The sequence below is a fragment of the Varroa jacobsoni genome, unplaced genomic scaffold (genome assembly GCF_002532875.2).
Source record: "Varroa jacobsoni isolate VJ856 unplaced genomic scaffold, vjacob_1.0 scaffold_355, whole genome shotgun sequence".
Lineage (NCBI taxonomy): Eukaryota > Metazoa > Arthropoda > Arachnida > Mesostigmata > Varroidae > Varroa > Varroa jacobsoni.
In genome coordinates this window covers 249,742-273,830 of record NW_019213257.1, presented here as the reverse complement: position 1 = coordinate 273,830, position 24,089 = coordinate 249,742, and the positions used below count along the sequence as shown (strand labels likewise).

Below are 24,089 nucleotides of genomic sequence, written 5' to 3'. Positions count from 1 at the left end.
ACAATAATGAAACACTCATTGACATGAAAAATCACATTTAATCGGCCAAAAACATTCGTGGCTCCAAAGTAGAATTTCAAAGGTATATCTATTCTTCATTTGGCATAATGCCGTATGGTTCCCTTTACAGAAAGCACACTGCTTAGCCGATGATGAAGTTGATCACGTTAAGTCTTCTTTTAGCGTCGTTAGTCGCTGCGGCTTTCGGCGAGGCTGATTTGAAGGTGTCCGATGCCGTCAAATTTGCGGTCGCTCAAGCCAAAACCATTAAACCATCTGCTGTGTTGGTAAAAGATCGGGGCGTAACGAAACCCGTAAGTGTTTTCGTGACGAATTTCACTCTTAATCCGGTCTATGCGTTATATATTACCCTGCAAATCTCAAAGGCTTACAGTTCTTTTTTCCGTCTTCAGAGTTCCACAGAAAGGCGATATAGGGTTCTTCTTATGATCGATGGAATACCGTGTGAGATAGAGGTGATCGAGAAAGAAGTGCGTATTGGGTTTACCCGTGATACAGAACCGTTTAAGACCGTCAAAAATACCGCGAAGAACTGTGTCCTCTGTTGTTGAAAACGGAATAATTCGATGTAATCACAGGCAAGCTGTGTGATCGTTGAAGTGATAGTAATAAAATTCATTTCCGGTTATGAACAGATAGTATGCAATTGTTCATGAGCTATCATTATCGTATTGGTTGAAGGTAGTCATTCTATTTTTTCGCCTCTGTTGGTATGATTGGATCATGGGAAAGTATCTATTCACTAGGTAAGCCTGTTTCAGTTCAGGGTCCAGTTGAATGTGGCACACTTTTCTCTGATTTAAACGAATATCATATATGACTGTGGCCGTTGTAAACAGGTACGAAGTCTTGCATACAAAAGAGAAAAGAAAAGAGAGGAGTGAGAAGGAATAAAAAAATCCAAATCAACAAAAAGGTTAGATGCTTCCCTTAAGATGGCCGTGATAGCCAAACCTGTAACGCCATCAAGAACGTTCCACTAATAGAATGACCATGTCGTCCTTTCCCCATACGATAATCCGTAATTCAAGTTGGGTCAATCAACCACAACTCTCAGCTAGTACTTCTCTATGAGTTGCTGAAAAAGACAATGAACGAGTGCATGTAATTTATTACTCGGCAAATTGTTGTAAAGCCTATTCGGTCCTAGCAAATTACTGTCGCCAATGAAGTCGTGCTAATCTGAATGTAGATTAAACTCGTTTACGTAAGCACTTTCCCAGGATTCAAGGATAAATCTTTATCGATCTGTTTTTCTACCATTGTGCATTAGATAGGCAGTTGCTTTAATTGTCTCAATCGGCTTTTATGTTAGGTTAGGATATTTTTGAAAAAATAGCCTTGCATTAATTGGACATTCAGGCCCTTTCGTAGACTGAAGTCGTGCTTTGGCATTTCGAATTATTCCCGCCCTACTGCGGTGTCCGCAGTGTTAGATATTGTGCCACCTCCTGTTGAGTTCAGAAGCAACAGTTTCACGGGTTAATAGCACCTATTTGAAGGGCAACTGCCTGCAACAGCGCGCTGAAGTTAGGTTCGCAGAACGATACATAAGTTAGTTCCAAGCACACAATGTGAAAAATATGCATTTACTTACTTTTGTTTTCCAGATTGCTTGAACATAGCCCTCTTTCGAATAGATAACTTTCTCCAGAAAAGACTATTAAACCGTACTCACTTCGATACATTTTGTACTTATCTTTGCCAACGATGTGATATGTCGGAACAGTCGTTTAGCCATAAGGAGCTTGCAATATGCAGCGTACTTAGATTGAACTTATCATAATAATAATAATAATATTTCTGTAGGGGATAAATACTGCACGAACTTAGCGAGACATTATTGTAACAAGTGACGGGTAATCTACCATATTAACTTGCAAGTAGAGTTGACATAAGTGCTGCGTAACAAAGATTGACTTTGCGTTTTTTCTTCCCATCGCGCTCAGCCCACATATTTGTGTTTTTTTTTTCTTTTTTTCGGAAACTTTAATTAATCAGTACCATGCAGATGTCCGAGACAAACTATTGTCTCGTGGACTTGCCGACCGTGATGTGCTTGTTGTTGTAAGTGAGCCAAGTTTGCTTTGATATGGCAATTTTTCGTGAAAAACTTATAAAAAAAAAATCGCCACTATAACTTGCCTTGTTTCACCCGACAACTTAGACTAAAAGATTAATCAATATAAAATTTACCTCTAAGAAGTAATAATAACTATGCTGTTAACTTGCTTTGATGTTGTGTAGGATTTTTTTTTTCGATCAAATGAATTATTCAATTGAAAGTTGACGGCGACGTATGTTCTTTGCTGCTGGTCCTCGGGATGGACGGATCAACCGATGAAGTGGATACTGGTAAAGAGAAAACTTGCCTTATAGGACGCCTGGTTTGATTTGAAAGGTTAAATGTATCGATTACGCTAGGACGTTTTACTAGTCTTCACTTATCGCTGCAAGACTATAACCTGGCGCCAATTGATTATAAGCAAGCTTGGAACCTCAAGCTGCCGCAGCTGACTGGCCACTACGTTTGTAAGGCCACCCACGTTTCTATTCAAACTATTACTATTGAGGTCTTAACGTAACCATTACCGAGATTTACTTAGTAACGTGTGATGTTTTGTAACGAAACGCAAATAACTTGCATCAAATATCAACGTCTATTAAAACTCGAGACTGTAGCACATGGTTCGGCATATCGAGTTTTAAAAAAACGAACTCTGTTTAGCACGGCTCCCGTTTTTCTACCGACACGGTTACCGTATCCAAATATCTTCCTTCTTGGCCTTGTCCAATTCCACACGTCATCTCATTCAGTATCATCTCCTGCTAATAGTAATACAATTTTAATGAATGCGTTCTTATATATAGGATAAATATTATCGCTCGTCAACGTTCGTTGACTAGACGTGACTAGTGGTAATGACCAATAGTTGCACCAGCATCCAAGCCTGAATCTTTAGGCCACGTCGTATAGCGTTGTTGAAAAGAAAACGATACTAGCTTGCTCTTGATGTTAGCCAATTCGGAGTTCTTGACGGACCAGCCAAGAAAGCGGTTTTCGAATTTTGCGCTACTTAAAGGCTAAATCGATCGACGGCTTTTCCAGGTTGTGGTACTATACTGAACGGCTAGCTAGACTGCTAGAATTCTTCTCAGCCAAATGAAAAATGATTACCGTACCACTTGTACATTTTCGCTTAAAGACTGTAATACATCAAATTCTAAATTTGTAGCTAAATTTGATAGAGATTAATTCAGACGCAGAGCTCATAGAAATGGAGGTGGAGAGTAGTAAGTAATCTTGAAGACCGAAGTCGTGCCTTCCAACGACGTACGGTGCAGCGAATCCGAAATAGCTAGGCTAAGCGTTAAGGACCACGGGCGCACGCAGCTGTGCTTGAATGCTTGGTCCAACTGTGTTGCCTGCTGTAGGAATAATTGAACGATTTTTCTCCGAACATTTTTTCTCACATTTTCGAAGAAGCTTAGAAACGCTGCAAGGAGAAATGTTTATGTTATGAAACATAACGGCTAGATCCAACGAAGATATCTATTAATAGGACAGTGAATGAGGATACGTATAAACTCAGTGGATATGTGGACTTGATCTTGAATTTATTATAATGCGACGACCGAAGACAATGGATCACTGGAAGAATAAGAAAATACATTGTCTTATATGTGTATATTTAGAGCAGCACTACGATAACAAGAGGTGTTGTTGATTTATCTTTATTATTGTGATCACTATAATCGCAATTACTATAATTATTATATTCGTTATTATCATTATTGCATTAAAAAAAAATCGTTTCTATGACAATTGTCTACTAACTTTTTTTTGCTACTGTTAGTAAATAGCCATTCCATGCATTTGTTATTAGCCATCCGTCCTTGTCATGGTAAGGCGTAGGAAACAAGTAACGGGCGCCCATCTGGGTCTATGTCTCATATATTTATATACAGTTTTTCTAGTGGTCACAACGTTAGGCGATACTGGTTACTGTGATTGTCAGGTAATTGCATGGTAACGGCACTCATATCGATGGCACACACACACACACACACTCCGTGACCTGACTACTTCTATCTCCTTAGCTTATCTTACTAAATTGACTGGCCATCAAAGCTGTTTACAAATAAGACGTACGTTGCTTGTGGTACAAGCGATTTTAAGGGGGGCACTTATAGGCGCTCAAATTAAAAAAACATAATATAAACAGCTCGGTTGCTTTTGGTCAAATTAAATGTGTGTGTTTTTTTTTTTTAATTTAAGTCTTCTGATCTTTTCAGCTTTGTTACGTGCGCAATTCGGTTTCATAAATCTATCGTATTGATTACATGTGATTGCTATTTCGAAGTACTTAGGAACAGTGTTTTTGCCACGACTTTTCCCCGAAGTCATGTGGCCTATACTAAAATACGATGACATCTAAATACATGCAGAGTCGAAGGTATACGACGAAGCTGGGTACTTGCATAGCAACGAAATTATCATTATAGTTAACCTTAACAGTCAACCAGCCTGGAACAGTTTTTGTTTCTGTCAGCGATACACGTTTTTACTATATTCATTTAGTATTGCTCGTTACAAATGTTATCATTGCGTACTCTCTACTGTTCACAGTAATAACAAATATCGACGCGAGGTTAAATTCTGCATGATTTTTTTTACTGTTTCTTGTTCCATTATCATTGCATCTGTTATAAACAAGTTTTTATTTTGTTGTCATTTTTGTTGCTCTGGTTGGTTCCATTTCGAACTGCTTTTATCATTTAGCTTTCTTCGTTTAGCTTTTATCTATAAATACTAACGCTTCGCATAAATACCACCAAGGAGACCTGGCAGATTTCCCTATCTACAATCTGCATAGAATCATTGCTTATCTAACGGATAAGGATGTTTATGTCTATGTACAAACATGCGCATCCGCATACGCACGCACGCACGCGCGCGCGCGCGCGCACGCACACACACTACACGCGTAGAAAACAGTTATCTTTTTACGTCCGTACATTGTTTCGGTTCTGTAACAGGTCGTTCCGTTCCGTTCTGTCTGAATGATACTTGTGTTCGCTTGGCAGCACAGCTTTCTCGAGGTGCACCCCACCAACTAGTTCACGGCCGGGAGCACATCCCAGTTGTTAAAACGGATTCATCTATTCTATATGCTTTGTATAACCGCGTTCGTATAACTGTCCCATCAATGTATTTTAGATCAGTAAGGCTTTTCAGTAACAGTTACCTTCGGTTTTTTGCGTATTTATAAGAAGAAGCATTAGAGTCAATGTTCTCATTGTATCGACGTTGACAAAATATTTTCACCTTGACTGCGTATTACCAAATAGCTCAGCATTTGTCATGCGCAAAAATAATATCCGCAAGCATCGATCCTTCGTGGAAAACCTTTGAAAGGTAAGCTTCTACAAATTTAGGGTTCGCTTCGGAAGTACCGCACGCGGCTTTTAACCAAAACTCTACACGTCCTTCAGCGAGAAGCGAGCAATTGGCACGGCTGCCCAGGTATTCCCAAAATACAGCAATACATCCTCAGTAATCCAACGACCCCGGCTAAAACTACGCTGAGGTTTCGGTTACGATGAGAAGCGTCGATTCTATCGGCTCGAGCGAACGACAGGTTGAATAGATAACGAGGTACTCTGAGAGGTAGCTGTAAAAAAGCACGTTCAGATAAACTATAAAACGATGTCGGTAGTAGCTACTTTTCGTCATGGGATCATGTCGATTTGTCAAGAAATCAGTCAGTTAAGCTGTATTAACGCTTAAGTCGTCTTTCAGCTAATCTGATTCTCGATCTAATTGATCTGATCGGGGAAAAGCTGTCGTATCCTACCGTCACAGCGTTGCTAGATCATAATGGACCAATAAGCGAACCTTCTACGATATTCTGTTACGAATCTACAACCGATGATTAGATAAATCTATATCTGCGTAAGTGACCGTGTGGCATCATTGGCTACCCAACCCGCAAACAACCGGAAGAAAGGCACTTGTAAATTCGGACCCCTCGAGACAGAGAGGGCAGACGTAGCACACGTGTGTTCGACGAGGAAGACCTTGAAGGTAGAATCAACAAGCGATGGAATTGTTGTGTTATGGCCAGTGATATTGTAAATCCTTTTACATTTACCTCTAATCTTTTATCAATCTTCTATACAGTGCCACATTATTCCCCTCGGCTATCAGCACGTCTTTGCCGCAATGCAATCTGGCTAATGACTAAGCTGCCAATACACTGTGGCAACGGAATATCGCATTCAGTGGTTTTTGGTTAATTGACGCAATTCATTGCATTTAGTAGCCATTCGTTCGTTAGGATTCAATAGACAGGTAACAGTGTAACTGAAAAACCAGTAACAACACGCATCTGTATGGCCACAGACTTGGCCTTAGAATGCATCAACGTTTCCAGATACTTGCGTCAAATGGTAATCAGTGTTGTAGCGCCATGGAGATGGCGCTGTCTGGCCATCAACCAATACGTAATGCGATATACAGTACGTTTGTAGTAAATGGAGAATTTACTCGGCCGCATAGAACCGATCATGGTCACGAATTTGTCTCTGGAAATCATCGTCGAGGATCTCCTGTCGCCTCTTGAGTTCTACCCGCCACTCCTTAATCTTCGATTGATGCTTCTCTTCCAATTCCCGGTCTTTTTGTGATTCATGTTGAAGTAGCAGAGCACGTTTCTCGTCGTGGATTTGCTTGAGTTCACGTTCGGCAGCCGAGGACGCTGCCTTCAGTTCCTCCATTTGCCGACGTTGCTTTGTCTGAAGGCGAGCGAGTTCGGTTTTGTATCTGTTCAGAAAGAAACAGAAACGTGTTATTGTCATGCGAAGAGTGGATCAGCTTTTCAACGTACATAAATGTCATAAAATAACGCAGCACAGCTTGCAGTAAGCTTCTGCCTGCGAACACAAAACAAAATTGGTTAAAATGATCTACTATCAATTGGTTGGGGGTGCGTTTTATTAGGTATTAGCAAATCTACAAACCTAAGCTTCAGCTGCAGCATATGCTTCAATGCCAGATTCGAACAGCTGCTTCCGGCAGGAATGAAAAATATAAAAGGTAAATCTTTAAAAGTGCCCTGGGTATTATTTACGTAATTGAATTCCACTTCAAATATGTTCGACGCGCATGATGGAGATATTTTTCTTAAATCGAACATGTCAGAATATGGGACAGCTTAAGTTTTGCCTTTTGTACCTCTTTTTCTCGGTTTCTTGGAATGATCGTAGACGTTCCCGATCTTCGGCCTGACCATCCCCTCCTCCGATCCGTAAACTCTCCTTAAACATCTGCTCGCGAACCTTCATTTCTTGTCGCATATGTTTCGGCCATTGACGCCGCTCCACGGCGTGCGCCTTCTCGAGATCTTCTTCTCGCCGGTCGCTCATTCTCTTTGCTTGTTGCATTTCCTAGTGGAAAGACGCCGTTTGAAATGGTTTTCTACGAAAGGTTTGTGTATAAAAGTTTTGTCAAAAGATTTGCACTTCTTGACTCTGGAATATTAGCAATTCGATTTTTGACAATTTGCAATTTTCACTATAACACTATTACAATAGTTTTATCGTGCTATATACCAACACGTGCGTACTTGCTTATCAGTTGCTTTCCTTAAATCTCAGGTACCCTATAGTGTATTACATACTACAAGAAACAGCTTGAAAACTCAAAAAAAAATTACAAACCGGCCCTTTAGTTACCTTTTCATGCCGAACAACCATCTGATGCTTTTGTAACCGGAAGCAGTCGTGAAGCTGTCCCTTGGCCAACTGGAAACGATCTTGTTGTTGGCGTTCCTCAAGCTCCCATTGCTGACTCTCCTTCTGACGCGCTAATTGTTGTCGGTGTAGCAAAAATTGCATCTCAGTTTGGGCCACCTCCTTCCGGTGGTTTTCGGCCAGAACTCGAATGGCCTCATCATGGCCTTCGTTGAGCTGTCGTATGTATTGTTCTTCCCGCTGAACATGATCGGCGGTTAATCGATCGGTACGTTCTTTTAGCACCGTCTTTCTCTGGTCTCTAGCGAAGGACGACTCGATTTCACTGCGCAGGTTCTTGAGCTCATTCTTGAGTCCTTCCCTGAAGGCCTTAAGTTCTTTTTCCTGTTCCGCCCGGATGCGTTTTGATGCCACCCGCACCTCGACGTCGTGCGACTGTTCCATTTTCTCGATGCGTTGTTTTTGTGTGCGCGTCAATGCGTCAAGGTCCGTCTCGTAGTTGCGCTTGAGCATGGCGAGTTCGTGCTCAAACTTCTTGTTCTGCTGGTCCAGAGCCTGCTGCTCCCTAGTGTCGAGGTCTGTAAACTGTTTGTTCTCGATTTTCTGTAATAGCTTGAGCTCTCGGAGCTCCTGCTTTCTCTCCTCGTGGTAGTCCTTTGTGTCCTTGTCCCCGATGATCACCTTTTCTGTTGTGCGCGTCACTTCTTTACCATCAATAACGAAACGGCGTGTTTTCTTAAGCGTTTTTTGCCTAGTATTATGTATAGCGGGACGTTGCTGGCGCTCCTCCTGCCGCTTCTTGGCCGCGGCAACGGGTGGGGCACCCGACTGTAACGGTTGCTGCTGCGGAGGTTGACCATTAACACGATTCTCCTGTTCAACAACGGTAGCTGATGGTAGCCGGTCGACCTTTTCGGCTGTGGCCGTTGCTCGCTGTAATGCGTCACGTTTTTCGCGGTCCCCGCTATCGCGAGGTACGGCTGGAGCCGAAACGGCCCGCAACGCGTCCTCAGGAATTTTCTTCGGTTCACTGCTGCGCGAGGGACTGCAATACGCCGATAAGAAAGTAATCGATGAATTAATTAACAGGCCATTTCAGGCTACAAATAGAAACATTTTCTTTTTAGACGGGCGAAAATTCGCCATGGGTTAGACATAGCACTTGTACGATAATTATATTTGAACCTGATCACAATCCTTGAACTGCTATGTATTGAGCCCGAAAATGTGAACGAAGGGTATGACACCTGAGTCTCCTGCGTTGATTTGTAGAATCCCGCATCGGAACGTGTTCTGTAATAGGACTGGCTGAGTTAGAGGTTCTTCCTAGGGGTGAGCCTCCTTTTTGCAGCTTTACGCTAATTGGCACCTCATGTTCATTTCCACGATCACGCGTACAACCAATTGAAGACGGTAGGACTTCAGTGCTTTTCCAGCTCGATGACGGCCGCCTATAATAGAACGGTAAGAAATATATTAAAAAAAACTCTTAAAGAGGAGCGAGTTTGAACGCTTACTAAAATGGAGAACTCTTACTTGATTCCTTTTACTTTTGAACACATCGAATGCATGCTGTTTTACATAGTGTATGTCACGATAGCAATATATGAATGTAATGAACCTACAAGACCTGCATTCGGCGTTCGGGTGCATTTCAGTGATAAGCCTATCGTGCGATCATGAATGCCCATTCACCCCAACGACATAGTGCTCATCAACTTACCTAAGAGCGGCCTCCTGCTCGCTCTCTGACAGCGACCTTGTCCTAGTCCTCAAAACAATCACTCCATTGACTCCACCGCTCTGATTCGCGCTGCTATTATTCAAGTCGTTACCGTTAACTGGTCCTCCTATTCTGCAGCTGGAATCTTTCACAACGGCTCCTTCACCACCCACCGATATGACACTTACATGATCTTGCAATGTGCCGTTATCGTAATCGGCGGATGGGGTTGGTCCATGAGCTGTCATCACAGAACGGCTGGCCCTATCAGCCGTTGGTGGCACCGAAGGTGGAACCGAAGCCGGTACTGATGAAACAACAACAACCTCACCACCTATTACACTACCCCTGATCGCCTCCTGTTCTAAAGTAGGATAGGCGGAGTTGTTGCATCCTTGCGATGCGGCCTGGTTAGCGGAGCCTAACAGAGTCGACACTGGCGTGCCTCGTTTTCCGACCTGCTCGGGTAGGATAGGTGGGGGTGGTTTCGGAACGACGCAGCCGGAGTCGCTGTCCTCTGAGGGACTTTCATCGGACTGATCTGGAGTCGGGATAGAGTACGATGAGATGTCTGTAATTTAGATAACGTATTGGAGCATAATAAGAGAGAAAACGTTCTTGAGCCATTGGAAATGTGTTTAATTTTCATCTGAAGGGGGTCATGGTGTTTTTACCTTTTTTAAATGGGCATGCGCATTCCGGACATTACACAAGACAACGTTGTTAAACATTATTACTTTATATTTGCAGCTCCAAACATGAACCTACATATGACATTAATTTAGCAACGGAACATTTAGAACTCAGTGTAGTTGCTTCTGCATTCTGATTTGTACAAAGGATAATAAATTATCCATGACAGTCCGAAGGATTTATTACTCTTACTAGGCTAACCTAATCTAAGCTCAGAAAAACAAACACTAGACGTCTTCATAATTTCGAATATCTTCAACATATATAAAGATTATTTAGCCTCTGTTTGCTTAAACCAGTACGAATTTCCGAAGTAACAAGATGTATGGCTCCTTTTGATGACACGAATACCCACAATTGCTATCGCTGCTGCCGTCAAAGTAACTCCTCTTCTTCTCCGCAATCATCTGCTTGAGGTCCTCCAAAGATACAGCGGGCCGCTCGTCTCTTTTGGTCACTAGGACTCTATCAGTTTCATCAGCGGTCTCCTGGTTGTTGATGCTGTTCAGTACCTGATATTCTGAAGTCTTGGCTTTGACACTTTCCGTTCGCGGTTCGTGCTCGGCTGATCCACCTACATTTTCTAACTCTTCATCCTCCAATGTTTTGCTAAGATCGGGCGTTTGGGGACGAAACTCTTCAAATTTAGATGCCTTCTCCTCAATGTCGGGTGTAACCTTACCCGTAGGAACGTCTGAAGCTAAAAAGTATCAAAGAGCAAGCAACTCAATAAGATTCTTGTGCGAAGAACACGTTTGTTGTCCTCCCTACTTAATTAATACACTGCTGCATCTAAACACAGTCATCGTAAGTTCCCTTTTCAATAAAGAAGTTTCCAGTATTATCACATAAAGAAGTAAATTTTTGAAATAACACTCGAAGTAATCAACCACAACTGACTGTTGTCTTCTTAACCAACCTCTCAGCCTTCTTTCCAGAGTATCTGCAATAACCTGCGGCTGATGTCTATCGCCAGATTCCTGAAGTATAACCTCTTCGGCCGATTTCAAAATTGCCGATTTCAATTTCTCTTCGGCAATTGCCCCACTAGTTATTGTCGGGGGTTTTGGTGCAGGTTTTTTGAAAGTCGGTTTCCCGCCGGAATCGGTTGGGGACAGAGACGGCGGACCGGGCGATGTGTTTTTCCTAGTAGAAATCTCCCTATTGCCACTCTCCCGGACAGGACTAACATGTTTAACTGCTCCGGGTGGCGGGGGTGCGGGCTTTTTCTTTGTTGGGCTAACGAGGTCCTTTACACGCTGGCCAGAACCGAGATTAGCAGTTCTCGGTGGAGATTCGCCCTGACGGTGGGGTGGCAGTGGAGTGGGCAACTCCTCCGGTGTTGACGAACTCGGCGGCGTAAGCAACGCGAGCTGTTTGTCGTCCTGAGGGGTCGATGGAGTACTGCCCGTTCCTGTGCCAGCCTTCAACGTGCCGTCGTCTTCACATGACATCTGGGAGCTCGTTTCCCCATTCGACTCTACCACCGACGCTCGATACTGAAAAATACAAGCTGATTAAGCTATAGCAAAGAGAAGAGACAAAAACCAATAATGCATCGTAATATGCATAAATAAATGTGAGAAGCTGAGGCCTGGCTCGGTTGCTCTTACAAAGGAACTAGTTTGACTTAGCCGAAATTTTTCAGCATAATTAACCATCTACAGAAATACATACTGGAACAACACATATTGAAGGTGTAGTATTGACAGACTATTCTTTAAGCAAAATAGGTATGACTAGTCGTTATCTGCAGTTAGTTGAGGCAAACGACGATCTTGTGAAAGCTGGTGCTAAAACAAAGCTTCAGACTCACATCTTCCTCCTCCACTTCTTCAACGGTGACGTCAGCCTTGTATTCAGCTATGAGGTCACAAATTGGCTTGCGATCAATGATTAACTCGTTGACAAACTTGTCTCCGAGGAGTTGATCGGCTGTTGGCCGTTGAATGGGGTCCTTGATGAGGCATTTCCGCAGGAACTCACTGAAGTCTTTGCTCCACCTGAATTGCAAATTAATGGCGGCTATATTTAAGCATCTCACGTGTGTTTTGCTAGAACACTTGATAACTTTACGACGAATGATTGCTACCCCAATTTTAAGGGGTGTGCGAGCATCTATAAGCTGGCAGCTTTGCGTTAAATAGTTTTGAAGAATACAATAGTGATAATAATCGTAAAATGGCAAAAAAAAAATTATAGACAATCGAATGTATGATACGTACAAAAAATTCACGCCCTCTGCTTACCTGTGAGGCATATCCAGTTTTGGCGGATCATTCTTCTGGATCTTGAGCAGAACCTTCATGGGCGCAAGGTCATTGTGCGGAGGGCCCATCTGCGCAAGTTCGATTAGCGTAATGCCAAGACTCCAAATATCGGCTTTGTAATCGTACGGCTGGTCCTTGAAGGTTTCGCATACGACAACTTCGGGGGCCATCCAGTACGGCGTGCCTATAAACGAGTCCCGTTTTTGAAGTGTAAACTTGTTCTTGGCCGACACGCCGAAGTCGGCCATCTTCACCTCGCCTTCGAGTGTCAGAAGGACATTTCCAGCCTTTACATCTCTGGTAATAAAAACAAATAGCGCATTTAGCACCAGCGTATTATTAAGCCATTGTGAGAAATCCTGTAAGTGTTGGATTTCTGATTTTGGATTGTTATGACCAAGCTGAAAAGTCGCTGCTGTTGTTCGAAATAATAAACACGCATGAAATGTAAGTTGACAGTTTTCACACTTCCAGTTATAGTAAAATTATCATCGTAGTAGATATTTGACGCGAATATTATGCCTTACATAGCGAATTTATAATTTAACGGGCCTTTGAAGCGAGTAATTAGCCTGCTTCATTAGGCTCCACTTACAACTTGGTATAAAATTAATAATCAATGGTATAAAAGCCCTCGTAGATAAAAAAAAAAAAAAATTGAGCAAACTAACGCATGTTATAGCGTTATCAGAATCGCACTTAGGTAGGATCTATTACTCTTGTCCTAGGAACACGCAGTTGCTTCAGGCCGACCTAACGACGGAACTACAATAGATAGCTCTTTGGGCAAGTGAAAAGGTAACATTTTTTAGGTTCTCAAAGATGTCAGTGAGATTTGAGCGCGTTACGGATTTGAAATTCTATTACGGCACACCAGTTGTTATCATTAATACTGTACCATCAGCAGTAGGAGTTACACATTTTAGGTGGATTCTTTTGCGATCTAAATATTAAGTATAAGTACATAGAAACTGCAGGTATAATTATTAAGACATTTTGCACACCCTACGTAATATAGATAGCAGCGCTAGTGTTTGGCCGGTTATTTGATGGTATTTTCTATACAAGGAAAGCTGTCCATTGTTATTTAGGTCATTCGACTAGTATTTTTGAAATTTTTAATGTTTTAAATGTTTTGTTTCTTTAGATTTTCAGTTTTTTGGCCAGCCATAAACCCGAAATTCAATTTCTGAGTGGCGTATCATTTGACGCACAACAACTATGTAAAATAAAATATCTTAAAAATAGTCAATGGTTTAGATCCCAAATCAAAGCTGTGTAAGTGTCAATAATGGCACATGAAAAAGCATAAGCTAAAATCTTAATTTAGGTGCCGTGTATATATGTTTGCCTTAGTTATAGATACTGTAGATTTTTTTTTTTTTTTTTTTACAATATGAATGCGTCAATAGTTCGACTTTTCCCCAGTCTTCCGAAGGTGCGGTTTGACTAAAGTATATCTAAATGCGATTGCCCGACACGCTCCTCGTGTTATAGGTTAGTGTGTCGTAAATGTACACTAAACATATTGTGTCTCCCAAGAGCTTTATGACGATTTGTCCTAAGATCTTCTTTCTCAAGATCGAAGAATAAAACCATACTGCCCTTGGTTCGAGTTCAGGTATCGATCTGTTCCTACATATCGACGTAAGAGCTGCGTCGATAACTCCGCTAAAACTAGGCTGGTCTAAGCAACTCAATGTAGACATTTTTTTGACGCAGACAAACGTTACAGATACGCCTCGATGGCTAAGCCAGGACTAGCGATGACAATAAGGCGATTATAGTACGTTCATTTCCAATAAAAGCTGGTCTAAACTGCAGCTTGCACCCCCTCGAATATGATTAGCGACACACGTTTGGCACAGCTGGCTACTAGAAATGTGTTATTATTTCAAAAACCCAATTAATTCGGCCATTTTATAGCATAATAACCATTGGTATCTTCACAAGCTACTATTTAAGGTGAAATCAACTACTGGTCTTTGATCGGATCTGCCGGTAACAAACCTACCGGTGAATGACGCGATGCGAATGTAGATAGGAAAGGGCCTTAAGCATTTCTCGACAAACGTAACGTATCTGTGGCTCAGTTAGCGGCCGCTCAAGATCGACCATGATCGAGTCGAGAGCTCCTCCCTCGCAATATTCGAGGAATAACTGAAATAATTGCAAAAATCATTGTAAGATTATTTTTGATAACAAACAACTAATAGCGCAGATTTTATTAAAATTCGATATATCGTACAGTTAAAGCCCCGGACCCACAACCATTAGCTTCTGAATCCTACTTTCGGCTAGTTTTTTTTTTTATTATTTTTCTACTAGCATCAGCTCACCGCACAATTATGTGCTTTGGCGAAGTGGATACCATCGCACTGTCTACCTGAAATATATTCAAAATAGCTCACACTGGCCGTAGGCAGTACGTTCTTAGGAAAGCTGTTGCTCGGGAGTAATGCAACAAAAACCTAAATTAGTCCTCCGTCTGGTTCTTTAGCCATGGAATTTAAATGGAGAAAAGATAACGAATGAATTAGTTCCATGCGCAAAAAATTTTTTTGCCATTTTTTGGTGATTTCATTTAATTCATGTTCTTGCAATAACTGCTAGCAATTTTTAACGATCGTTATGTACTTAGATTTTGAGAGAGTACGATATAACAGATCTTTACATCCCGCTACGTAGACTTGTTCTTATATTACCATTATCTGAAACTTCTGAAACACCCACATACATTTTTTAATAAGACGGGCTCGGCTATCGATAAATTTTAGCTGTATATCACTTCAGTTGTTGTGGCAGATGGTCCTAATATACCATATCTCGTTAAATGTTATCTGATGTTGGCCTCCAACACCGCGACATGCCGCATGTTATTCAAACAGGTATCGTTCTCTACTAATCGCAAGCAACCTCATCCTAAGCACAATGGGTCTTCGAGCGATTATTCAAGATGGAATATATAAAAATGCTATACACATATATGGGGAACCCCTTGGCTGAATTCGTCGTACACGTATCTTATTCACACGCCATTATTTCGCTTCCGCTGGAAGTCAACGCGAAAGGAAAGGGGCATTCTGGTACATGCACTACCCTTATGTCGTATTTTCTCTGACACGACAAAGACCTTCTGAGGCGTATGCTCGAAGAGGGTCGTCTACTGTTCATATAGACTGTTACGCTGACACGGACTGCGTGTATCACTTCGAATTTAAGCAGTTTTAATCAGAACTGAAGTTTTCTTCCCCGCTTAACAGGTTGGAAAGGCGGGGGGGGGGGGGGTATACCAAAAATAAGATTTTGCCTAGAAGAGCAACACATATAGCGAAAATATCTGCGCAACACACTGTACTTTCGAGTCATTTTGAAATCATATGCAATGTGTCAGTAGTCAGGGGGGAAGATTTAAACCAGCAGCGTTAAATGATTAAAATAAGTTACAGCGTACTAACAATGATACTATGTAGATTTTATATATAATAATGTAGATAACATTATGTACATTGTGTGGCTATTTCTCGTTAATTTTAGCCGTGAAGAGAAGTCATCGTTTTTGAATAAATCTCGCTAATAGGTAGTTCTAAGTAAGTAATGGACATTTAGATAAATCAGTTAAAATGTCAACAAGTGGTGATGCAAACCCAACCAAGAACCCATTGGGAGAAAGTGGATAACATGGACTCATGAGAGTAAATCTGTCCCAAAGCACTTCGTACAACAATTCTAACAATGCCCCCAGATTAACTCAGTATCTCCAATGGGCAAAGAAGATGGCGCTCCAACGTATATACAATGACCAACCAATTTCAGATCGAAGCAGGTGAACCAAAGAATTTAACATCTCTCTCTAATGATTGATTGATTATTCTCGCTTGACTGCAACTCATTAAAAATACTGCTGATTGCTGAAGCAGCCTACGAGGCAATTCACTTTAAATGAGACGGGGGAGAGGTGGCGAAATTAAACGTTAGTGCTATTGATTTTTTTTATTTGCAACATGATGATTATCATATCACATACATATACAAGGTATAGCGAATATTCTCATTCGTTTTAATCGGTTGGGCTACGTAGTTCATTCAACATCTTTCAATGTGTTTAGGCGACTAGCATTTGGCCGAATTCCAGCTTCTTTTACCCGCCCGTACTCGAGTGATCTCGCATGATCCACTATTTTTCTAGCTAACAGAGTGAGAAAATAAAAGTCCGTTTTCGAAAAATACATTTTCATGTCGTAATGCCGGCGCTAGGAACCGGACCGCATCTTCAGACGGTACAACCGAAGGAGACCTTCGTAAACAGCAAACAAAGCTCTCTCGATCGCTGACGTGTCGTCTACGTACAGCCGGAGCAATAACGTTGTTCCGTGATGCGATTCGTATAAGATTATGACGACGTTTTAGCTTTCCTTTTTCTTCTTCTTTTTTCATCTGACAACATCTTCAACCTCGCATTCCCCATTTTAGTCGTCGGACCAACCGACTATTGGCTAATTTCTTTTACAGCTCGGTCCACCATCAGAGCTATAGCTGGAAAGCGACCGGACCAAGCCGATGTATTCCACTCCGTAGACTTCCCTTTCCCTATACCCGCTGCATTTCATTCTTTCACATTGAGTAGGTAATTGACCGATTTGGACGAGCGACGTTATTCGAAGTAGGTAAATTAGGGATACATATGTATACAATTATCGCCAGTCCAAAAGCGATCTCTCCTTGAAACATTCATCACAATCTCTGATGACGGGACGGACGATTTCATATTATTGGTCAATGAACAGCGATAAACATTGAGACCAACAAATGGCCTATTTATTTGTAAATTTTCTAGCTAGCAATTTGTTCGTCAAAAATAAACACGCTTTAACTGGGACTTCGCAGGTTTTTAAAACCCCATAAAAAATTAGGCACATGGCACACACTTACGGAAGCTGACTAATTCCCGCATCCCTAAAAGCTTATTTAAGCTGCTCCTAGATCTTGGCTAAGTTATACAACTTGTGGCTTTAGAAAAACTTAGGGGTAACATATAAAAAAAGTTCAGCGTATTCAATTAGTTTTCTAGGGCTAGCTACGAGTGAGGCTTTGAAGGAGTTTCTATTAAGACGTGAGGCGCATCTCTTCCATTACATAAAGATACTCGAGTATAGCCAGGCTTTAAAATGAGATATTTTTTTGGTCCATAGATGCCGCCACAAATCCAGCCCAAGGTTGAAACCTCTGCGAGAAAAAGGCCAAGGGCATGCCGCTTATTCAAGGTTAGTGTCGTTTCTGCGCTACCAACAAAAAGTAGGCCTTTTGGGTTTCGGGGTAGACTAGCTACACTTATGCCTAAATAAATGTACGTGTATAGTTTCATTGTATGTACCGTACGTATGGAGATTTTTCCAACTAAAAATCTATTCACGCTGCTAATATTTGCCAACCATTTAACATGCTGCAATGTGTTTATTTGTAATTTAGGTATTCCTCAATATTTTGTCGCGCAATAGTCCCGATCATATCAAAATTAAACATAGAAGCGCCACTTATTTAAGCTATGGGACCTTATTTGGTATCAACTACGTTGTAGCATTTTAGTACCAATAACTTCCAGTGGGTTTATTGCCAGCGACAACTTTAGATTTATTGTTATTACTGGCGAATGCCATCTGTTTTAACTAATACCAGACCCTGTACATCGGTACGTTCTTCTCATCAAACGTCGAGAATCTGGAATAACGATGAAAGTGATCTGTGGGTCGCAGGATCCATAACACGACATATACAGATACTACGCCTTTCCTAGCTTTTCCACACCGCCATACTTCTCGGGCCTTATTTTTAAACAAGATTCTAATTAGAATTACCGATAACAGCCTGCACTCAAACATCACAATACCCTTGACCTTAGTCACTAATTGTTGTATAATTCTACATAATTGCTATCACAACATCAAGTCGGCCTCATTATCAACCTATCGACAATGTCGACTAAGTTTATCCGACCGTCGAATAAGTTTAATCTTCTTAATACTGAAATCTAACCTTACCCCTTACTTACATTTGTAAGTTATTTTATACACATGCATAAATATATTAGAAAAACAAAAACAATTAGCAACAATCACCGATAAACTGCTAGAGCGTAGGCTTCAATTTACATCGTATAACTGTCTGTCTATTAATGGCGTTTATTTCAATCAATAACTGAGCAGTTGCAACATTACTGCAGTCCTGTTCACCTGCTCAGGCACTGAAAATATTTGAACGATTTATCCTCCATTATTTTCCCCAATTGCAGGCTGGCACCCGTATCTTACTACATTAGGTCCAGCACTCCGAGACAATCTGCATCATTGAGCTTTCTTTAGCGTCCTCGTTTGTACGCGTTCGACGACGACGCCGTTCGTCGTTTAATGTTCTATTGGCATTGTGGCATTTGCAATCATCTCGTCTGCAGGCAGCGTTCGTCCAAACGAAGTATTCGAATTAGCGATAGATATCCCTACTTCTACAGGTTACTCTAGAGTGATGCAGTCGATGTGCAACTGCAGACCATCTATTGCAGAAGCCTTCATTGCCCTGAACTAAACCTGGTATTTCGTCGTCTGTCAGAAATAGCATTCTGCTCCCTGCCGTGCAAAAGCTCAATAGTTAGAACAGTCCATGTGCACGCCTACGATCATTCCTTTCGACCTTATTCAGTCGCCTGGACTGCCATGATCGCTCTAAGAGCGGAGACTATTATTCTGAAGAGCGGAATGAGGGCCACTAGCGCGGCCCCCGTAACTGCGACAGCTTGTCCTGCTATCGGCCCGCCAGTCCTAGACGATTCATAGCACGGCACCACATGGCGATGGCACTTTGCTGCCATTGCGTCGAAGAAGGACGCGCTGTTTGTTTGTCTGCCTATCTAGTTACGGCCGCCGACCATTCAGGCATCATGTCACCATGCCCCAAATCAGCATGCCGTAATTCCCGGGAACTATCCATAGCAGCGTCGCAGTGACACCTGTTGTAGACTTGCTAAAGTGGAAGTGAAGGACAATCACGGGGCCAAGGCTGCTCTATCATAAAGGCCACTACAGTCGGCCGATGATCTAATGTGATTTTGACTAACTGGTTGTATTGACCTTGTTCTTCATTATTTTTCAATAATAACAACACTCATCCCAAATGGCACAGGGGTCAAGTTATCCTTTGGAGGCTAGTTTAACACGGCAATGATGATTATTGAATAAGACAAAATATTATCTATAAAAATCTTTGTGCATAAGATAGAATCGAATAAAAGTAACGTATTACCACTAATGATCTACGTTACGGTCATGAGGTTCCCACTCCTATCACTTGTATATACACATATGTATGCAGCATAATCGCAACAATATATGCATATATTTTTGTGATTATACTGACCTTAGCGTAATAATAATAATTATGTCAAAGAAAGCAAAATAAGCACTGGTACAGAGTGTGAATCTGCTGCATTTATTGCTGAGCTTACATACCGAGACAAATATTGCCGACCCTCAATCTGCTAAGCAGACGACCACACACTCATGTAACGAATAGGAAAAGGGTAAAAAAAATAAGTATCCGCTTATGCGGAACGGATTGGATCAGTTAAATAATGAAGACAACCCTGTATGCTTACCCATAATTCTTGATCGTGCAAGAACGCCTCCTTGAGTTCGACAATGTTGGCATGTCGGCATTCTGACAAGATGTCAACTTCTACCGTGAAATCCTCGAGATCCTCGTCCGAATCAAGCTTGCAGACTTTAGCGGCCGCAAGCACGCCCGTCTCTTTGTGCTTGGCCTGCAAATACCAAATGCCGACAACGTTAGCAGGATTTCGTCGCTTTATTCTTCGGTAACCACGGATTTATAAATTAACATTTACATTGTTTATTGTTTCGTTTGTCCACTTTGGCTAACGGAGGGACTAAAGCATTGAACGTCTACGTGTTTTTATCACAAAAGGTATGCGTTTACGAAGCATTTTTCTGCAATATCATCAAAGTGCGTATTTTGGAGATAGCCAACACCAATTAACGTAATGATACTAAATTAGATGAACTTCGAAACTCTATTTCACAGACGCAGGCCACAGGACCTGCGCTCACCCTCGTTTCTTACAATCGTCAGGCTAACAACAACACACTAACGAATAGTAACCACACTTCCAAAAATCATATTTTCTCGGAAAAATTAAATGATCGCCTAGTTTAAAAGCAATCAATATTATGATAGCAGTCCAAAAGTGCGCTTTACACAATTTTAATTGTCTGTAATCAAATTATATTGTGGTGGTGTATTTTCCCAGTGGGATCTTTAAATGGTAACACTTAGCTTTATTGAATCTTTGTTACGATATTTAAAACCCAACGAAAAACAATAAGGTTTAGCTCTGACTGCGAGTAGGTTTCGTTATAAAGTTACGTGATTAACACTGCGTCTTAGTATCACAGCAAAAAAAAAAACTCTCAGAATATATATACATAAACAATCAGTGAACGAACCCATCGAGTCGTTTTTACAGCTGGTTCGCTTTGCCAACATAAGCTTAAATCTACACTTTCGGCCTAATACGTAAATCAGATATATGTGTAAGGCATGAAATACCCTTACTCGTATGCTTTTAAGATATCGCAATAAAAGCAAGCTTGATAATATTTTTTTTTTCTAATTGTACCGCTTTGTTGCCATTACTGTTATCGGTCTCAGTTCGGAGTGCGACTATTTATTTTCTGTCACATGATTGGTATTATATTCGGGTAGACATCACTGCTATATTCAGCATATTGTCCAGCTTACCTTGTGCACTTTTCCGAAGGCCCCATCACCCAATTCACCGATGAGTTCCCAGAATTCGAGAGGATTCGTTTCATAACGGATGTTGTGACTCAGCTTTCGCCGCTTCGCATCCTGGGCAACTGCTGTTGAGTTTGTGTTTAACGAGAAAATCTTTTTGATATTCGAAAAGAACGACATGTTGCGATCCTGCAATGTAAAAATACAGAAAATCATCAAAACGAGACATTACTAAGATTATAATGAAATACGATTAGCTAGAAGGCAAATCCCAACACAAACTTCTTATAGTTAACTGTTAGTTCGACATCATAAACCCATTCCGAACTTCGTAGAACCCAGTTAGCCAAATTTAAACCGAACACACGTCAGCTATCGTCATCCACGTAACAGGGCGTTGTCTAAATGAGGCTGGTGTCTATTTACTCGTCTTGGCCAAAAACATTTATCTACCAATGAATTTGTTTTCTCGTTTTTAAATTGACGCAGACTTAGTAGACCGAGCTGGTGGCTTATATCTTAAGATCTATCTCACCACAGTGGAAGATCGTTACCTATGCTTTACGTAGGATCGTAACGGGATCACTACAAGATTTGATAGCAGTCTATTACTGCTACTAGTTGACATCGAAGAATCAGTACATGCCAAGGAAGACGTGGAGAGCAGAAGTACGGAAGTCAGAATTTTTTTTTATTTAAATTGGAAATTTGTATTGTCAAGCGTTAGAGTTTATACGTTGCACGATATTCAGTCCTTCCAGGCAAGGAAATATCCCATAGGTTATCCACACTGGAAATAGACCCATCTAAATTCGGTCAGGACTCCTTCTCGACTCCAGCGCTATGGCAACGACCCAGTCTATCTCCTAACCATAGCATTGCTTACTGTGTCCTAAATTTGGTTAGACAAGAACGAATCCTTGTAATGACCTCTGGCCTATGACTGAACTAACCGAGGTATAGATTGATGGGTGCCAAAGACAAAACTTTTAATGATTCCATTTCTAAAGGCTATTTCGGTAAAGCTTCACTTGTAAACATAATTTCATTACTTTAGTCATATCTGTCTGTGGCTGTTATGCACGCGTGTAAACGAGATAGTGACGCTGGCCGTCTGAAGCCCCGCTCCCTAACTTCTAGCCGCCTTTTGGCCAAACAATCTCTCTAATGAAATAGGTTCGACATTTACTTCTAATTAGTTGATATTAATCCGTAAACGCAATATTGAGAGCAATGGTCCATTATCCTTGAACTAATGAGGCTAAGTTCACGTAGAGGTCCACATGTCTGTGTCGTATTCTGCTCGTAAATACCATTTTCAGCTTGCCATATCGTTCTAGTATCAAACGGCAAATCAGCGTTAGCTTTCTTTTTCAATCTGTCAAACGTGGCGCGGTACCTTGACACAACTCCGCCTAACTTTGACGTCGCTATCATATCATAGGCAAATCCAGATGAAACGACTTCCGGAACAAATTCTTGTTCCTTGCTTTTCACTAGGTGATAAGTATTATATGCGTTTGTACAAATGGCAGATCTTTCTGTGCCTGCTTGTAATAGCTCGAACAATACTGAATTGGGATAGTTAAGATAACGTTCACTAGAAAAAAAAAACGCTGACGCTGTAGTGTGACATCTATACAGCGATATGCGAAGACAATGAAGAAGCGTGCCTGATTATGCGCACGTCGGACCAGACGCAGAAGGTCATCAAGGCTGGACCATGTTATTCCAGCAGTCTTCAAATGGCAACAGCCTAACATATAAACTAAACGCACAGGATCGTCTATGCGTTGCGCGCTTTGAGCCATCCTTGCCCATCGCACAAATAATAGCGTTTCTTACATGTATCACCCTGTAGGTGTTGGGGAATGTTTTTTTGACTGTCATAGGCGGTGCACCAGTACCGAGGTGCGCAGACTCGGATGCCTCGATTAGTGAAATACTAGTCAATTTATTTATACCTCGTGAACATAATTGTTAGCTGAACAAAATAGGTTAGACATTCTATTAATTGTCAGAAAAAGTAAGCGTAAAAAATCGTAGCTTAAGCTAAAAGAAGGCACTGATTAAAATTCTAAAAGCCAATATCTAGCGAGCAGATCTGGCAGCGAGAACGATTCGGTATTCATTCAAGCCAGTATTAGTATCGATTCCCACACTGAACTGCTAATCTGCCACTGAGTCAAGGATACAACCAACACATCAGTGTCGTTCGGACACGGTGCTTCTCTAAACTGCAAGAGCGACCAGCTAGAAATACTAACATTAGCTAGACTAATTAGCTATATAGTTAAACGAGAACTAGTGGGGGTCATCTGCCATGCGTTACTACTACGATAAGTTCGGAAGTCAAAGAGGTGCGGACGCATGTTAGAGGTCGCCACCTGGCAGGCGATAACAGCTTTGATGATCTGTAAAAGCTGTTTCCGTACGAAGCGTTAAAAATAACCTCAGCGTTCGCTGCCGATTTGTCGGCACGATTGACAGAAGCCACTAACTGCGGACACAAACGCGACTGACCTTGCTACTACAGTACATACCGTCAAAACAGAAATGTAACGAAGAAATCTTAGAAAAAAGAAAACGATGTTTCTTTCACTCGATGCTTCCGAGCGCTGGTTGCCAGCATGAAGCGTTTACGCCCGCCTTCGAGCATAGACCGCCACGTGTCGGCAGGTCTAGTGGACAAACGCGTTACCGGCTACGCCATCACGGGAACAAGTGTTAAACATCTGCTTTTCTATAATTAGCATAGTTGTTATCACTACTAATATAGTAATGCGCTTTTACTGTTGCCTATTTGTATCGGTTACTTGAGA

The 24,089-nt window shown here is 41.5% G+C and overlaps 2 protein-coding genes across 6 annotated transcripts in view; one reads left to right on the top strand and one right to left on the bottom strand.

Annotated features, from left to right (window-relative positions):
- The window catches only part of LOC111259657 (uncharacterized), a 3,511-nt gene extending 2,854 nt beyond the window's left edge, over nucleotides 1-657 (top strand). For all 5 annotated transcript variants that reach the window (XM_086967982.1, XM_086967981.1, XM_086967984.1 and 2 more), the window contains 2 exons: nucleotides 131-314; nucleotides 414-657. In XM_086967982.1, coding sequence (XP_086824108.1) covers nucleotides 150-314; nucleotides 414-572 — 324 coding nt within the window. In that variant the 5' untranslated portion in view covers nucleotides 131-149 and the 3' untranslated portion in view covers nucleotides 573-657. The remainder of the gene's footprint in view (nucleotides 1-130; nucleotides 315-413) is intronic.
- A 2,953-nt stretch (nucleotides 658-3,610) lies between these two features.
- The window catches only part of Slik (Sterile20-like kinase), a 41,398-nt gene continuing 20,919 nt past the window's right edge, over nucleotides 3,611-24,089 (bottom strand). The window contains exons 2-14 of the mRNA XM_022831828.2: nucleotides 21,271-21,456; nucleotides 20,108-20,272; nucleotides 14,477-14,622; nucleotides 12,442-12,759; nucleotides 12,009-12,195; nucleotides 11,112-11,691; nucleotides 10,548-10,892; nucleotides 9,500-10,070; nucleotides 9,024-9,227; nucleotides 7,759-8,821; nucleotides 7,259-7,470; nucleotides 6,467-6,847; nucleotides 3,611-3,673 (exon numbers count right to left, since the gene is read on the bottom strand). Coding sequence (XP_022687563.1) covers nucleotides 6,568-6,847; nucleotides 7,259-7,470; nucleotides 7,759-8,821; nucleotides 9,024-9,227; nucleotides 9,500-10,070; nucleotides 10,548-10,892; nucleotides 11,112-11,691; nucleotides 12,009-12,195; nucleotides 12,442-12,759; nucleotides 14,477-14,622; nucleotides 20,108-20,272; nucleotides 21,271-21,447 — 4,248 coding nt within the window. The 5' untranslated portion in view covers nucleotides 21,448-21,456 and the 3' untranslated portion in view covers nucleotides 3,611-3,673; nucleotides 6,467-6,567. The remainder of the gene's footprint in view (nucleotides 3,674-6,466; nucleotides 6,848-7,258; nucleotides 7,471-7,758; nucleotides 8,822-9,023; nucleotides 9,228-9,499; nucleotides 10,071-10,547; nucleotides 10,893-11,111; nucleotides 11,692-12,008; nucleotides 12,196-12,441; nucleotides 12,760-14,476; nucleotides 14,623-20,107; nucleotides 20,273-21,270; nucleotides 21,457-24,089) is intronic.